The following is a 19,394-nucleotide window of genomic DNA, read 5'->3' as shown; positions in this document are numbered from 1 at the left end:
TAACAAAATGGCATCAACTAAATTGGACCCTAAATTTCATTTGTGTCATTTGAACTAGGTTTGCCATCATCTGCATTGAGTAAAAGTTTCATAACTTTCAAACAGATTTCTTTTATAAAAAAATAATGATAAAATGAGGAAATAAGAAATGTTTCAAAAGAATGCTTGATCAATAAAATGTGTACTGGTTGTTTAATTGTTGATGTCCCTGTGCCTTCAACTACACTTTTTACAATCATTAGCATTACAGGAATCTCTTTCCATTAAGCGATGAGTCTAAATATACTGGACAATACTCAAAGATTCCTTCACTGATGAAGTTAACTATCTTGAATGATTAAATTTTCTTCTGGTGCTCTTCGACATCTTTTAGAAGAACAAAAAAGATAAATACTGATTTTACTTTGAAATTCATCCTTTATTTCCCATTTATTTAAATTATTTTCACTGCTTGTAAGCATAAATTAACCTTTGTTCAGATTCAGATTTTTTTTATTATCTATTTTCAAATGTCCTTGTAAATTAACTGGAAGGTGAGCAACTTTATTTTATAATAGGCTGTGAGAAATAATTTTGATATTTCACTGGTGTAAATAAAAATGTATCTAATATTTTTAAATGATTGTGCATCATCATCATACATTATTTCACTGGTCATCAATAGACACTGATAATATACAAATATTTTCACCCATGAGATGAAACATATTAATCACTTGTTTCAACCAATTATCCTCTCTTTATTTTAAGCTAGGCTGAGAATTACTGGATTTTCTGAGAGAAATAATACTGATATTTCTATGGAGTGAAAATATATACTTTTTTTACTAGCATTCACTAGACACAGATACAATTTTCAGCAATAAATTTTAAGTTATTCTTAGACACTTAAAGAGCAGTTAAGTATGGTCACCTCCCTTTAAAGACAACTTGAGGTCAAATCCAACAAAGTGCAATTTTTTACTTTGAACTGGGAACATTTGATTCTTCTGGACTTGAATATTGTTTTAGAATCATTTTGGATTCAATTCAAAATACTATAAGGTCCTTTTAGATTTTCATTTCATGACTTTGATAATTAAATCATTTGTTAAATTTTTCAAGCTTGTTGGTCTTGCTTCTTTCTGTTTGTTAGTTTATGACAATGGAGTCGTAACATTAGACTCTTTCAAGTTTTACACTCACTTGTGTCATCTCTGACCGATATACCAGATTCATTGTTTTGACACGTTACAATAGATACCTTGCCCAAATCATCAACAATTAGGATAGGATGGAAAAACAAAACAATCGGTACCTTTTCATTAGAAGTTTTATTAGCGCAAATGCAGTAGTACACGTTTTTATTCACAAAATGAAGAAAAACTTGGACCACATCCAAGTTGTATACAAATAAATAACAAGAAAACAAAAAAGAAAGAAAGACTCCATCAAACAATTCTTGTTCAAATGTGTAATTGCACTAGAAGTGATGCAGCCTGGACCATTTTGTTCACAGAATGCATCTCCTGATTCTTACTAATAATGAAACAATATATTTATATCATAGCTCTTACAAAGGTACTCTGAAGTCAAGAAGCTTTTCTTTACGATGACAACTGTGAACCACTGATTCTTTTCAATGCTTGTACATATTACCCTAATAATCACTTGATTCCACATATAGAATGAATTATACAAATTAAAATACATGATCCATATAAACCGGTTAATAGTGATAGAGACCAAAGTGACCTGCTGTTATGACCTACTAATGAATTCTTATAGATCTGTAAAATGGCTTTGCCTCAAAATACAATCTATGTCAAAGCCACAACAAAAGGTTTCTTCCATCTCAAAACGTAAGGCATAAACATCCGATAATTTTTTTGTGAACATTTACAATAATTATAGATACTATTATAGCATACATTGTTTTGTAAATTAAATTTCCTCAGAAATTAGTGGTTTTGTAACTGATTTTATGCTAGACTGACTCTCTTGAAGGTTATAATGCACAGAAGAAAGTAGAGTAAACTGCCTTGCCCATATACATAACCCAGTACCCAATATCTGATGGTAGAAATCAAACCAGCACCCTTCTGAGTACAACAGCTTGACCACTGAGCAACTGCAGTTTCCCTGGGATGCAAAAGAACCAACCATTTGTGGTAATCATGCATAAATGTGCACACATTAATAACTTTCACACTTTAATTTTTCTTAAATGTTTGATTCAAATAAAAGTGAAAAACTACCATGATGATTTAAGATACTGTCGTGATTTTTTTAAAAATGTCTACAAAAACGTGGAAAATTTCTTCCTCATTACCAGTTTAAAGTATAATGTACACCTAAATGCAAACGTGAAGAAACACTAGATGTTGGTCTACAGGAGTAAATTCATTATTTACAAAATCAGGTAAGTAGTGGAAATCTTCAAAGGTAAATGTAATATACCGGTCCATCACTATACAGTATATCAGTACAGTGCAGCCCAGTATCTACCTTCTGGGGGGTGATTACTTTCAAACATTTTACCTTAAGGTGATCCCACTTCAAACAAAACAGTTTAATGGCTGAAAAGAACGGCATTAACGTTAGGTTCCACTGTATGACGGCAATATAGGGAACCCACACTATAATGCAGAACTTGGGGTCCATAACTTCCAACTGTGTTATGTACTAAACAGCTTTACAATGAAAATTATTGCAAATTTGATGAAGATGTTTTGTATCAATCCTTGTATAATGAGAATGGTTATAAATTTGATGAATGGGGAAAAAAAACAAAATGCATGTAAATTTTATCGTAATAATTTTACTGTAAATTTATATTACATGATTATGATAGCCCAATGCTTGATGAAACTTATTAATTCCTGTGTAAGAACACTGATCATGATCTGTCAGCAACAGGTTTCTGAAACTGAATTATTTTTTATTTGCATTAGGTCGGATTCGTATCATGGAATAAGGGACACCTAAGACAACAAGAGTTACTTGAAGGGACTGGCACTCCATTTTTTTCCTTTTAACTGATGAGTTAAGATTTTAAAGATGGCTGCCATCATGGCCATACTGAATACAGGATTGGCACCAATTAGACATAATAAGAAGACTTTTGGTGAAAGCACATTATCAAAAGGACAAGATTTCTTGGTGAAGTACCCATAAAAAAGATTTCAAGCTGGTCATCATGGCGACCATAATGGAAGTCAGTTCAGTACCATATTCATATTTTTTTTACCAACCAGAAATCATAAGAAGTCATTTGACAAGATTTTCAAGATGGCTGCCATATTCCAAGTGGCACCATTTTCAATTCGAACCAATTAAACCATGGAATGAATGAATGTCAAGTTTCAATGTAATCTTTTAGGTAGTTTCATCTGAGTAGCTATAAGAATCTTGTGCTACTGGACAGACAACAGACCATTTTGTAAGATTTTTCTGGTCTATGACTAGGAGAGTCAAAAAAATAGCTCAGCCCTCAAGTGACCCTGTTATAACCCAATGTGTCATGTGATGAATTGCATCTGAGTGTGTTTATACTGGAAATTACTGTCATCACTGATCTCATACACTTTTCTGATAACTATTTGATACAAATATTAAGAAAAAATTTACCTTCGGAGTACCCTTCACTAAATAAGTCTATATGATGCTGAAAGGTTTCCAAAATTCATTTATCTTGGGAAATGTTATTAATGGTATGCCTTAATGTCGGGGGGGGGGGGGGGTTAATGCTTAAAAATAAAAACCATGATAATAAATAAACAATTATACAAGACTCCATTTATCACATGATGAAAAAGACATTTATTAAAGCAAAAATACACCCCATAAAATGATGAAAAGAACTGACTCTTATTTCAACTCTTCAAACCATTATGCCTTGTCTTGTACAACATTGTGATGTCATAAGGTGTAATCCAGAAAATGTATATGAACCTATATGACCATAGCCTTGTGGTAAATTTAGATATCCATTATATCATCATCAAGTGGGGACCCTCACTATAAAGTCCTTCAGTGTACTGGTGTCCCTTTTATAATGCCAGTATAGTCATAATCACATTTTGGTTTTGTTAATCATTACAACTTATTTTATTTGGTACTATTTTAATTCTTGGCTTATAAGAACCAATTATGATGTAATTAAACACTCAGTTTTGTGTTTAAATGTACTACGAGGACGTTGCCTTGTTGGACCATCCCTCAACATAAGTCTTTCTCTTTTAACACGGGCCTCTTTTATGGCGCCATGAACAACATTTTAATGAGCGAGATCTGCATTAACTGACCAGATCTGAATTTCACCGACAGAACTTCAGCCCAGACTTGAACATTTTTTTGTTTAGAATCTAGCAATCTGATCAGCTGAAATTCAGGTTTGACCCAAAAACAGACCAATCAGATGTCTTAAGTCTAAACTTAATGTAAAACTTGCCCTGCTAAAATTGAGACTAATGTAATTACTTGTTTAAACCCAGTATTTATTATCATGGTTTCTTTATATTTGGTCTGAAATTGAAACCAGTGTAATTACTTGTTTAAACCCAGTATTTATTATCATGGTTTCTTTTAATTTGGTCTGAAATTGAAACCAATGTAATTACTTGTTTAAACCCAGTATTTATTATCATGATTTCTTTATATTTGGTCTGAAATTGAAAACAATGTAATTACTTGTTTAAACCCAGTATTTATTATCATGGTTTCTTCATATTTCTACAAAGCAACCATTTTAAACATTAAATTATAGAAAATAAATCAAGATTAAAATGATCTTGACATACAAAATGCTGGACATTAAAAAAATTGGGCAAAGTCAGCAATGGGTGACTTTCTCATGATGTCACTGATATTATGTGTGACATCTGCTGCAATGTTTACAAAATGAAATGTCACACTGGAAAAGAGATCGTGTAATTTTTTTATTTTATAAACTCTCAACTGTTTTGATAGCAAATCAGCATCATTTGTACTAATATGAAGGCTCTTTATGCCAGGAATTTCAGTACAAATTCAATAACCTGTTTATTATATACATTAACTCATTAACCCCTGGAGGTTTTTGTTGTTTTCGCGTCAAATGTGAGCATTAAACACATTTTGGTGGCTATTTCTGAATACATCCTAACACACTGACTTCCAAGAGATTTCCCGTTAACCTAATGCCTAGTTGTGCTAGAAACATCATTTTTCATTGGATATTTCACTCATGCAGGAGCAGAAGGGTAAACGTTCTTTTACTTAATGGACCCATCATTTTTCGTATTGAAACCACTCTTTATTCCAAATGGCCATCTTATCCTACTTTTTGCAAAGGTTCGCTTGTCTGTGTGCAGTTCAGACCAGACTGCCTTAAGGCTGGGGCTGAAAGGTCTAAAATCCAGACACAAAATCGGATTCCAACCATGAGCTATTTTTGGGTGGAAAAAAAATCGGGTCCAAAATATTAGGTTTTTCCCTCTGTACTTTGTAGTGCAACTAGAACATCCAGATTATTTGGTATCATTGTAGAGCTACATCTATCTACCTATCTATAATATCACCCACTTTAGTGTATCATACATGACCTTGACAATACAGAGCTCGGCAGTAGGCTACTACCTCCTGATGTGTAAACGCAGCGCCAGGGGTTAATGAGTTAAATCAACTACACACAGCAATACTGTGCTGTACACTATCACTGATATAATCAATTTTTACTAAGAGTACTGAGGGCTCAGAGGGTTCAGACCAAAAACATTACAAAGGATTGAGACATGTAAAAATAATGTTTGTTTATGACCATAAGCAATTATCAATATCCCTCTAAATATATGAAAAATTACTTAGACATTAAATTATTATAGTGTACTAATGAAAATTATCAATTTTTGTGAATATTTGTCAAAAAAGTAATAACTATGTAATCAGGATTGTGTATTGATGCATCCACCATGTGGACTGGGTCTGTAAGCATGGTTGCATTCAATCCTTGTTCATTTGTTTTTGTAGGATGGTTATCATGCAGGAATTGTTGTATTTAAAAAAGCATAACATTTTCACTCACACTATTTTTCTGTATTGCCAGAATGTTAAAGCAAGACTATACACAAAGAAAGAGTAAACCATATGTCCTTTACCTACCAGAAAAATGGGGATCTAATCCATTACCCAAATGCTATATAAAGATAGGACAGCCTTTCAAAAGACTCCAATCCATTAAAATCATTTAAATGTTCCTGATGAATTTAGATGGCAGAATATGTTGTGTATATAATCACAAGCAATTGTGAATTCTGATGTGTTGAAAGTGATCCCTACATGGAATCAATGAATTAATACATATATTCTCTCATCCTTAATATATCATCTATTTCAGGCAATACATATTAATTACGAAGTCACTGTCAGACCAAAAAAATGTGCTTCAGCTGATGTGGTTGAACACTCTTACCACTGTCTCTACTTTTACCAATTTCTGATACATTATAGTCTACTTCCAGAAAAATGTGATGCAAATTTTTTATCAGTGTTGAGGTCTTAACAATTTACATTATTTTCATATCATCATACAAAAAGGAAGCTTAAGAAAATAATTAAAGCAAATGACTGCCAGCAGCCATATTTTGAAATACAAAAAGAAATTTAAAATTGATTGCTTCAGTAGTAACATCTGGCCACTATTTCCCTTGCCATTTTACCTCATCAACCAATCACCTAAGACTATTTAGGTAGCCTAATAAGTTAAGACTATTTAGGTAGCCTAATAAGTTAAGACTATTTAGGTAGCCTAATAAGTTAAGACTATTTAGGTAGCCCAGTCACTTAAGACTATTTAGGTAGCCTAATAAGTTAAGACTATTTAGGTAGCCCAGTAAGTTAAGACTATTTAGGTAGCCCAATCACTTAAGACTATTTAGGTAGCCTAATAAGTTAAGACTATTTAGGTAGCCTAATAAGTTAAGACTATTTAGGTAGCCCAATCACTTAAGACTTGGCAGCAAATCACCTAAGACTAAAAGGCAGCCCATCCCCTGCTGCAAAACTTTGTCAAAGGTCAAAATCCCAAGGTAGCTCATTGACAGGAGTTTTTTAATATTCATGACATGAAATCAGCTAGGAATAAATAATTTTCTCTGATGGAATAACATCAACATTACAAGCTGGACATAGTAAAACATAGTAGCATGGTGTTGATATTTAACTTTGAAAAAGAACTTTTTCAGATCTTTGGCTTTCTAAAAGGCAGATTTTGACTGGCATACTGAACCAAAGATTCTAAATACTCCAAAGAAAAGAACATCAGACTTTGAGGAAAACAGCCTACTGGTGGTACATAGATTTATATAAAGTATTTGCTCTTGTTTGAACCCTCCTACTGATTTTAAAAGTGTCAAGGATATAAAAAGCGTACAAAACTTAGAGATTGTAAATTGATGAATGAAATGACTAAGCTCAATGTCATCAGAGGTTCTCTAACACTGCCAACTTAATGGCATTTAAAACCAAATGGAAAATCTTGATGTAAACAAACAGAACGCTTACTGTCCTTCTCTGGTTTTTAGAACAGTCCATTTCAATAACAAATGTATCATCTGTATCCAATATTTGCAATATCTAGTTTTAATATTTCTAAACAAAAGTGAACAATTAAAAGATGTATGTGTCCAAAGACATACAACTCCAAAATTGAAAGAATTATTGAAAAAAGATGGTGAGCTATATATAGTGCATCTGTTGCTTGAAAACACAAACCTGACCTTGTAATTAAGAAATGACTGTTTGATTCAAAACAAGAAGGTGACAGTGTTTGGTTCTTCCTGGTGACAATCAGGTAAGAAATTATTGATTGATGAAAGAAATGACTAAGTTTTGTAAAATTTTCTATACCCTTGACACTTTTTGTTTTTAAAATCAGAATGGAAGGTGGGAGTGGTGTGCAAACAAATGGGAGGGTGTGCGATTAGTATAAAAGTCTTATTCCTGTCACTGTATAACCTGATTCAGTCCCTGTGAACTCTTTTCAATGTAAACTGCTGGGAAAGCAATAATATAATACACAGATCTAAGACTTCAAGACAACAATGGAACCAGTTCACATAAAAAACTCACTATAGCAGTTGAGGTCCTTAATTATCACTGCATTATGCACCAAACCACAGTATAGCGCACAATTGAAACTTTTTTTTTATAACAAAGTGCTTGTAAAGGGGATTCCCCTGTACCAAATAAAGTGCTTTGTAAGGGGTTTTTCCCTGTATCAAATGTCAACATCATTAACTGTTTAAATGGTGAGAATCATTTACCCTAGTTTCAAGCTCTGAACAGTACTTTCATGCTCTGTACAGTACTTACAAGCTCTGTACATGCAATCCAGTACTCTGTACAATCAGTTTACACTAAATTCAAAATAAACTCTTATTCTTATCTTTTCTCTCGCCCACAAAAGGCATTCCTATGAATGTACACAAGTATTTCTTGAACAAACAAAACTAAAGGCTTTGATTAATATGTCTAGATATTGGATAATAAAATTAAAATGAAAAAAAAATTCATCCCCAGTTCACGTCACTCTCGAAATGACTATAGTACCAGTCATACAGGTCATGTATGTACATTTTCACATCTTAAATATAATATGAAGGGTTGTTTTAAAATTTAATACTAATTTTGTTCAACCAAAATATATTAAATCTTGTATTTTGAATGTTCTGCACCCTATCATAAAGGAGCTCTCAGATGAAAATTAAAGATCACTATGGACTTTTACAATGGCAGCCAGGTACAAAATTTGTTCAAGAAAAGAGCGAGTCAAGTCTATTTGTTGCAATATAGGGTAGTAAGAATTATTTTATTAACATGTGTAGCTTTCATTGTGACATCAGGAGCACATGACATTCAATCTGCTTTGTACTGGATCATACCTTTAGGTTCATCTCATCCAAAAATGTCCATCTACTTTAACAGTGATTTTGCCATATGTACTTAATGGGGCATGTAAATAATTATCTACCTATGGAATATGGATATATGAGGATCCAAATAAAGTGAATAATTGACATTTAATGGTATGTAGAAACAAATTCTAAAAATGTACTCCCATTACTGAAATAATTGGTGCTGAATGCCCCACATGACCTAAATGAATTTTACTATGATCCAATCACACTCAGTTGTTATACATCTTAAATCAGACATGCTCACGTACAACAATTCAACCAGTGTTTCATTATCTAGCTGATGTAAAAACTGACTGAATGAAGAAAAATAAAGGGAATACTACACAATATCTACTCACATAGAAAGTGACCATTTAACACAACAGACCACATTAAATAAGGCCATATGAATATTCAAGGTTACATTATATAAACTGCAATACACAAAATATCCAAAACAACAAAATAAAATAGAATTGTACATTTTATACTTAAAAAAGTGAAGACATTAATTAATTGGTCTCAATGAGAAAAAAATCTTGTTTATTAACTTGACATGCAAAGTACAGCTTTTCTTTTGTTTCTTGGATAATGAATAATTCATAACCACTAAAATTAGTCACAAAGCAGAAATAACCTACTTTATATATGATGACAATATGACCTGAAAATAAAGACAAATGTTAATCTAGTAGTTTGGATTAATCAGTACAGTACTCTTTAATGTGCTAAACAAAAACCCGCAGGAGAATCAACTTCATTGGGAATTTGCACTCGTGTACCTCAGCAATTAAACTTGACTCCTTAGTCCTGGGTCCAACAAATAGCAAAATCAAATGATAGCCCAACAGACTATCAGGCAATGTCAAGCCCAAGAGACTATCAGGAAAAGTCCTTGTAACTCAGTTTACACTCAGTACCTTGGATGATTGTTTTGTTAGTTTATACAGCATTTTTTTTCATTATTGACATCATTCTAAGGAACTGGAAGCCAAGTAGTCACGAGAACGTACTTGAATATAAAACTGATTTTTCCTTCATTTTTATAAGTATTTCAGAATTTTTCCTTTTTGTGAAATATTTTTATAGTTACAGGGATGTCTGAAAAATGTATAACTATATGGCTTGATCACAAAGTTCAGGAACAAATACTGTATCCCCTGAACAAAGCAGCCAAGCATAAGTATTTCTACTGCCTATAATTGAAAATGTCCAGATTTCATCATACGAACATCATTTTTCTTGTACATCATAATTTAGATGAGATGGCAAAATGGCAGATAAACCATTTTTGAATAGCACTTTGTTATAGAATTTTCTGATCAACCCTCGTATCATGTAGTGTTGAGACCTGAATTCAAAATTACCTATATACTTACTTGTAAGTCAGACCAAACTGCATAGACCCAGATCTGTCATTGCTTAATGCTCTGGCAAATCTGGATCACTGGAACATAGACCACGAACTGGTGGTACATTATGGGTATATTGTCAGATCTGACCTACAGGGGAGTATAAATGGTAATAGCGCAGTCCTGTCATTCTGGTAGCTCCTGGGCTTCAAACACAGGATTTGTAAATCCCTGATGGTTCCTGGTTCCATTCCTGGTTCCAGAATCCAGAGAGTCAGTTTTTTCTGGGCTTTCAAAACTCTCTCCAAATATATTTTGAGTGAAAACATTTTTTATTTTTAATCTGATATAATGGTATCAGTGTCAGGTTTTTTCTCAGTACTACCACCACCAATTTTTCAGATCCATCTTGTATTGAACCTAATGTAATATCATTAGCACATTTTGACATTTTTGTCAGTCAAGCACCAATGTCGTGGAAAAATCAGTAAAGCACCAACGTCATGTGGAAAAGACAAAAAGTTTCATTTTCTTCTAAAGAAAATGAGTCTGTTACTGAATATTAGATTGTCTTCAAGGACATTACCATGACAAGAAAGAAAGCATGTTGGCTTTACACACTTAATATTGTCTGCTTTACCCACTTAATATTGTCTGCTTTAAACACAGAATATCATCTGCTTTAAACACAGAATATCATCTGCTTTAAACACTGAATATCATCTGCTTTAAACACTGAATACTGCCTGCTTTAAACACTAAATACCGTCTGCTTTAAACACTAAATACTGCTTTTATAAACCACTGAATACTGCATGCTTTAAACACTAAATATCATTTGCTTTAAACACTGAATATTGCCTGCTTTAAACACTAAATATCGTCTGCTTTAAACACTGAATACTGCCTGCTTTAAACACTAAATATCGTCTGCTTTAAACACTGAATACTGCCTGCTTTAAACACTAAATATCGTCTGCTTTAAACACTGAATACTGCCTGCTTTAAACACTGAATACTGCTTTTTTAAACCACTGAATATTGCATGCTTTAAACATAAATATCATTTGCTTTAAACACTGAATATTGCTTACTTTAAACACTGAATAATGCCTGCTTTTTGAAAACCACTCAACATTACTACCTGAATAGGTTCCTCTCCAAGGAATGAAGACTTAATTGAGAAATCATGCAAAGAACAATCAGCTTTTCAACCAACAAAAAAAAAATGTATACAAGTTGTGACATGTTTATTTAACATTATAAAGAAAACGCAATGGCATGTTATAGTCCAAACAAAATAAGGATAAGATGAATACAATCTATTAATAGCATCCAAAATATGAAACAAAACTAGAATATGGACATGGAAAAGGGCAAAAAGATGAATTGGCAACTTGTATCAATTTATTCAAAACAGGTTTATATGCTTATGTTCTTTTCTTTTTAAAATGTCAAAATGTGCTGATTTCTAATCTGGCAAGTTACATAAAACCTTTTTGTTGTATTAAGAAGGAATCTTTTCCAGAAGATGAAAGTGGCCATCCATGTTGAATGGTACTTATCTATCAGACTGATAAATTAACAGTTATCACTAAAAACATGCAAAAACATAACTGAACAGTTGAGTTCCAGCAACCTAATAAATTAAAAAAACTGGACACTGCAGGGTGTTACGGTAAAACTCCAAAATACCGCTAGTGTTTGAAGGGCAATATGCTTATCCACGTTAATGATGTTTGGACATCATAGGCATGAGAAGATCTGACATCAAAAAGCATGTTGTTGTGCATACGAGTGATTAAAGTCCCAGTCAAATATGATTAAGTGGAAAATTGTACAGCTGGCACAATAATGCTGGTGGTAAAAATCGAAGTACATGAAACAATGATGGCATATACCTAACTTTATGTTGCCACCACTGACATAAACTTGACATGAAAGGCAAGTTGAGTATGCTATACACTGATATTTAATATATCCTAAAACATTTTATATTTTAAAACTATGTACAATTAATAATTCAAAATGTCTACAATATGTTGAGAGAAATTAGTTCACATCCATAAATTCCATACAACTTTTTCACGGTTATCATCAGCTACATGGAGATGGCAGCAAAATGCATTTATTCTCGTTCAGTATGAAAATATAATTCCAATCAAACCACTGCTAAGCAAACATCCTTACAAAGTGAGAAAATTGGCCCTCTGAAGACAAACAGTTGTTTAATACAAGCTTATATATAATTATTCTGGTTTATGGGTCTGAAGTACTGGCTGTTCAAGACAGGTGACTTATTAATACCGGTTACTTTTAAGGCAGATGCAACTAACTTTTAAACAAATAAAAGTTAGATATTGCCCAAGTTATTTCACAGGTTATGTCTGTTCAATCACCAGCATTTCCTGAGTAAGTGAAACACAATGATAATGTGAACACATCAGAATTTTGTCATGGATCTGCTGTTATCAGAAAATGCTTGCTATATTTAAATTTAGCACTCAAGCCAAGTACAATGATCTTGGACTAGTCAAATGATTCTGATTTGACAACACCAATGCCCTGCCACCCCACTTTCTGTATGACCATGAAGTCGAATATGCATTAGAAATGGACCCTAACATATAACTTAATCACGGTCAATGAATGATGAAATTTATCTCAGTGACCTACTTTGGGTAAAATAATATTGTACTCACCAGAATGTATCTACATACCAAACTACATGCTTGGATGGCCAACAATGACTTAGAAATTAACCTAAAAATAAGTTTTACTTAAGTCAGTGAAGAAATCAAGGTCACTGTAACTTTTGGCTAAATGGTGTTCAACTCACCAAGAGCAATCTATACATGCCCAGGAAGCTGGTCCAAACACAAAACCTAATGATGTCACTTAAGCATAAAATTCTGGTTGCAGTAACCTATTTTGTGTACAATGATATTGCACTCATCAAGATGCATAAAAAAAACCAAGCAGCATGATTTCTAGGACTGACATTGCCTGAAAAACTGACAAAAACACAAAACTGAAGTCACTGAAGCATGATAATTATGTCACCTTGAACTACTTTAATTGATACATGTGGTACTCACCAAGACACATCTAGATGAAAACCTGCATGGCTCTGGGACTTGTAACGCATTAGAAAGTCATAAGATACAGATGTATGGATGGGGGTACCACTATAACCCCCTTCCACCTTGGTAGCAGGGCATACAGAGAATCAATAAAACTATTTAAAATACCACGTTAAAGTTGACTAGAGATGATGATAAATTGTCATGAAGTTTACCCAGTTTAATATTCTAAAGTCTCTAATGAATTCTAAACAGTAATTTGACTTGTCATCTATAAGTATATATAATCTGCCCAACTCGAACCTCCATATAACCAATTCTCTTGTTTATATGAAATGCTTCTTTGGTTCTAAAACTAATATGTTTAATTGGCAGTCTCACATTCTAATATCAAAAGGATGAGCAGATTCCATCTATTCATTACTTTAATATTATCATCTTTTACTTGATTACGATCGGCCTTCTGGCCTTATCTATGCTAGATTCAAAACTAACTTCTGCTTAAATGATATGATTGTCTGGAAAGGGAAATCATCATGTAGTAGGATACAATAGTTATCAAACTTCTCGCCCCAAGTTACTTTGTTACCTTACACTGAAAATCTGTGATACATAATATAGACTGGGAAATATGATTTTAGAAGAGGAAATAAGGTATGTAAACAAAACCTTTTAAAACATTAACTGACATGTGAGGCATATCAGTGTCTCTTTGGTTGTAAAGATCAACAAGAGCAATTCAAAATTAAATTATACATAAACAAATCGACACATACCGCTATTCATGGTCCATTTTACTACTGTACACATGCTGCTCTAAGTAATCATTACAGACATAATTGAGGTGCTGATTTCCTTTAAAAAGCATTTTCTGTTATTGTTGGATGCATTACCATCAGTGAACTAATAACGATGAGAGATAACTACTCAAAATTTCTAAACATTTACCTATATCTTTGTTGCCCCCCTCCATCATGACCTAAAGAAGTGACTAAAAGGCCAGTGAATCTATACTTTAACAAGATGATACAAATAATTCTCTCTAAGATAATGCATCTGGCCCAGACACAAATAAATAAGGTATTGACAAGACTGATGGTTTGGAAGATTGCACTGATTCTAATTTACATAAACTCGGCTGGAAGAACACAACTCCAAAGATACTGCTCTTCGTGGTCCTCGTTATAATTGTAAACAACCTGCTCTAAATAATCCTGATAATGTTTTCTAAATTTTGTTTTTCTGTAACTAGAGAATTTATATCAGGAGCTGAAACTTTATCTGAGGAGTGGTTGTGATGGTTTTGCTTCAAAAGCATCTTCTATCATCTGTGGAACAATATCTTATGGAGACACTACTATTTGGTCCAATAATCTACCTCGATTTGAGTTGCCTCCCTTTAAATAAAAAAAAACAAACCTGAAAGGCCAAACAAATTATATTTTGCTACATTCTTTAGTAAAAACATGAAGACCATTGCTATTATTAGTAACATGAATGGACTAAAATCCTCCAATTCACCCCCCATCCAACAAAAAGCATTTGTATAATTAACTGCGAGGAAGCATTAATGGAGTTCCTGTATAGGCATACTTTTGGTAATGTCAAAGTACAAAATGTAATTAATCTCATAACAAACAAGTTTTATAAAATGACCATAGTCACCTAACAAGTCATAGCATTTTGAAAAAATTTGCACTAACTTTATGAAAGAAAAATCTAAACTGGGAACAAAGTTATGCATTAGCTTCATGAAAGAAAAATCTGATTTGGGAACAAAGTTGCACATTCTAAATCAGGTTTTCTACAATACTAACAAATGAATCCTTTTTGTTAAGCCCAACTTTTATTTAATAAGAAATCTTCAACCAAAATAAATAGTGTCAACCATGCAAAGATCTGCACTTCCAAGTTGTCCATCGATATATCCAAAACTATGATGAAAAAATCTATCAGAGTTTATTCATCATATACATGTGCAACAGTCAACATTTTATATATATATATATATATATATATATATATATATATATATATATATATATATATATATATATATATATATATATATATATATATATATATATATACCCCCCTGGTGTAAGGCATCATATATATGAACCTGATTTACTACAGCAGCGTCAAACTAGTTGACACTACAAAAGCTACATGTAATGAGGTGGCAATGAAAGAGTTACAAATCAAAATGGAACCTTTTTTATTACTATGCAGTCATTAACTAATTTCTGCATTTATTCTCTCAATCAATTTCTTATTTCATGCATTTTGAAATGTATTTTGAAATGTATTTGGTCTCAAAAACATCTTCAAAACTTCATTGTCTGATGATAACCAGCAAAATGATTTTAATTTTTGTATGCAGTAGCAACTTCTCTTTTATTATTATGACAAACATTTTGTCAAAAGGTTCAATAAAGGTAAAATACTGTATGTACTTGCTTATCAGTCAAGACCACAATGAGATCAGGGTCTATACAGTGTGCTCAGATGATTGCTCCTAACAAACTGCAATGACCCAGATCTGCCAGCACATTATGTTATCGCAGATCTGGGTCTGTGCAGTCTGCAGTTGGATTCTGCTTAAACATATACAAAATGACCAATTGTATTTTGCCTCTTAACTTTTCTTGCTAACATGTAGTGTTGGGCTTGTTTGTTTGTTATAAGCCAATCTGCATGACCTTTGGCCCAGCAAATTCCTACATTTCTAGAATACTTTTGCAATCATTCCTAACACACTGGATGAAACACTATATATAATAATGATTGACCATTATGTCTTACCGTAAACCAATGTGACACAACATGTCTCAATACTAAGTCAAATAAACAGTTCATGTGTTTAAGTCCTTCCATAATAGCACCTCTGTGATGCAAAACTTGTATCATTACATGTGATTTGTCCTAAATCAACACTGTAGCACATTCCTTCTGTGACTGACTGTATAAAGCCATTACTCCTCGTGTTGAATCTGGCCATGAAATGAACTGCAATCCTGAATTCAGATTTTTTTAATTATGGTCGAAACACAGTTATTCCATGAGAGTTGTACATCTAATGGCATGTTATCATATATGACTGTACACAATCACTCTGTAACATCATTCAGGCTTCTGGTGCCCAATTAGTATGTTAAAGGAAGTATCGGGTTTAGAAACAAAAAAGTAGTGTACTAAAATTGGTGAATACTCAAATATTAATCAACTTTGAAAATCCAAAGACCTGCTTTGATGACTAATATCCAGAAATGGATGGGGTCCATTCCAAAGTGCAGAAGATGTAAAATGCTCAGTACACCTGTTCAATGGCACAATGTTTCTGATGTGGTTACCATTAAACTGCATACATGAAGGTCTAGGTACAACAGTTCAACTGTTCTTAATCTAGTCACCATGCATCTGTGTAACGGACATCACATTCTTGTAAAGCAGGCAGTTTCATCTGCAAAGACACAGAAGGAAAAAAAAATAAATTCCACATTATTATTTAATGTTTAATTCACATATAATCCAACATAAATGCTAAAAAATATCCTAGCATTACTTTATTAGAATCTAGTCAGCCCATTTGATCTAGATAACATGTTCATTAAAAGTATAAACCTTTAAAAAATCATATTGCATCTTCCTATGAGCCTGCAGCAGAGATCGCAAAATGTCCAAGAATGCTGCACATTATCAATAAATAAGCTCAAATGACCATTTGCTAACCTGACCATGTCGGAAACTGGATATAAGGTGCCTATAACCATCCTATGCAATTTTGGAATCAAATTTTCACAATTGTTGAAACTCATAGATCTATTGCTACAAAGTAATGACAACCAAGGTGTGAAAATATGTCTCCTGAACTAATCAAAACCCTATTACAAAATGACTGCCCCTGGGTCTGTATTTATCATCTTACATAAGTCCCTTACACCATGTGCTTTGTGTATTAAATGGCAGTGCATTACCACGATATCAAATTTTTAGAGCAAAATTTGTGTAGCCTAGAAACTGATCAAAAAGAAGAAAAGAAAATATACTAGCAATTAAAACTAACAACAGTATCATCTAAGATTTGTTAGAGGACCCAATCAAATAACATTTTACAGTCAGACATCAGACCTGCCAACCCTTAAGAGACTGTCTCAATAAGGCAGTTGATATTTTCCATAAAACTGACCAGATTTCAGTAAGGTATAACAAAATATTAATAACTGCTATTATAAAGCTGGAAAACATAATTAAAAGTTTGACACATCAACGATAAACATTATGTTCAAATGAAAAGTTTGTAAAGTACATGTTGACTTTATTTACCACTAGTACAACTGCACAAAATCTAGTTCCAAACCCTATGCAGCTCAATGGCTTGTTCTTATCTCTCAAATAGGCATAATTCTTGGAAATTCTTTTCCATTTCACATGTTGACGGCAATCATATCTCCTGCCACGAGACATACACAAATTGGCACATGATGTCCAATAAATGTAATTGTGTCCTTTCAAGCTTTAATTCACAAGAATCTGAATACTCCTTTTTATTCTTCTGATTTGATTGTTAACTTTTCTAGAAGCTTATTTTCCGTTTCGTCTTAGACATGCATTGCTTTTTGGACGCCTTTTTAAAAATTCTATAATCAACAGTTTGATCATGCAGACACTTTGCATGAAAAAACAGGTGCAGTTTCAAGCATCTGGGGTGCTGCTGTAAAGTTAGTCTGGTTCCCTGACTAATTTCATTAATTCTAAAATGAAACCCAGATCCAAATAAAACACGGATGAACCAATTATCCGGATTTTTCGGCATTGATAATTTTTCCATCATTTTTGCTAGTATGCCATAAGTCCATATTTTAAGGGTAATTTTCATAACACTTAACGGCAAAATCGTATGAGTTGGCAGGTCTGAGATATGACTGGAAATGCCCATCATTTAAGGGTTATGTATTTTCAAGACAATAAGTCTACTTGTTGTCAACTGATCATTAATTTTGTTAAAGAAGTATAATATTGTTGGATGATTTGTAATAAAAGTTTTAAAAAAATTATAAATAGTTTGATACAAAGTTAATAAAGGAATAGAGGATAATTCTATCATACCGACCATATTTCTGGATGGGGGGGGGGGGCACTCAACCACAAAGACATTAAAAAATATAAAGTTTCTGTCTTTAAAATCCATTGGACATTGGTTTATTTTCTTAATAAGACGAAGTCTTTTCTGTGTATGTGTTGGGGGGGGGGGTTGCTTGGTTGGTTGGTTGATAGTTATGCAGATGTCATTTGTATTCATCTTGGCAGTCACTTCAGACTGGAGGGTACTGTTGTTCAAAATTCACCAAAGCCTTATTGACTATTTCTCAGCATAGAAAATTATATTGCTGCATCAGCAATGCTGTGAGGGAGTGTGTGGTGCTACTATGAAGATGGGTGTTTTAACTACAAAATGATTCATGTCAATTGTTATGCACATTTAATTTGTATTATTTGTTGGTTTCTCTTAATGTTATATATAACTGTAATTTGTAACCTACCTTAGTTCAAAATCAAGATCACTGTGTACCCGAGGGACATTGATTTTGTAACAACATAATACATAATACACAGCTAATATTTCTCTGAGTATAGATTAAATATTAGCATCATTATCAATGGAGGTAAACATGTTTATCTTAATCAGTCTAGGACACTTGAATTCCCCCATGGAAAAACCTGGTGTAACTGATGTTCACTGATTTCTTTATTATAATATTAGTAATATTAGTAATAGTTCTTATCTTGCTGACAAATAAAAATGTTCTAGAAATGAACTTTTGACCCTCCCCCTTGTTCTGCTAGCGTGTTTTAGCTTTTTATATAATATTGTTTACTTGAGAAATTACTCATTCTTGCTTTAACATCTTGATGCATAATCAGTCATATTGCTCCGTTCAGGTTTTCATTTGAATGGAATTATTCAAATTAATATTGACTGGAATTACAGAGTGCTCAATAATATTCTTGGACTGGGACATTAATTTATAGTTACAGTTAAT

General features: G+C 32.9%; 1 protein-coding gene across 1 annotated transcript in view; it reads right to left on the bottom strand.

Moving 5' to 3' along the window:
• Positions 1 to 1,294: 1,294 nt before the first annotated feature.
• LOC149785853 (C-Maf-inducing protein-like) overlaps positions 1,295 to 19,394 on the bottom strand; it is a 137,050-nt gene continuing 118,950 nt past the window's right edge. Inside the window, exon 17 of the mRNA XM_089931142.1 lies at positions 1,295 to 16,813. Within this exon, the coding sequence (XP_089787268.1) occupies positions 16,760 to 16,813 (54 nt within the window). The 3' untranslated portion in view covers positions 1,295 to 16,759. The remainder of the gene's footprint in view (positions 16,814 to 19,394) is intronic.

This window comes from Sinohyriopsis cumingii, chromosome 13 (assembly GCF_028554795.1).
Source record: "Sinohyriopsis cumingii isolate HCF-2022 chromosome 13, ASM2855479v2, whole genome shotgun sequence".
Taxonomy (NCBI): Eukaryota; Metazoa; Mollusca; class Bivalvia; order Unionida; family Unionidae; genus Sinohyriopsis; species Sinohyriopsis cumingii.
Note: the sequence above shows the minus strand (reverse complement) of the source record. Positions and strands in the feature narration are given on the sequence as shown.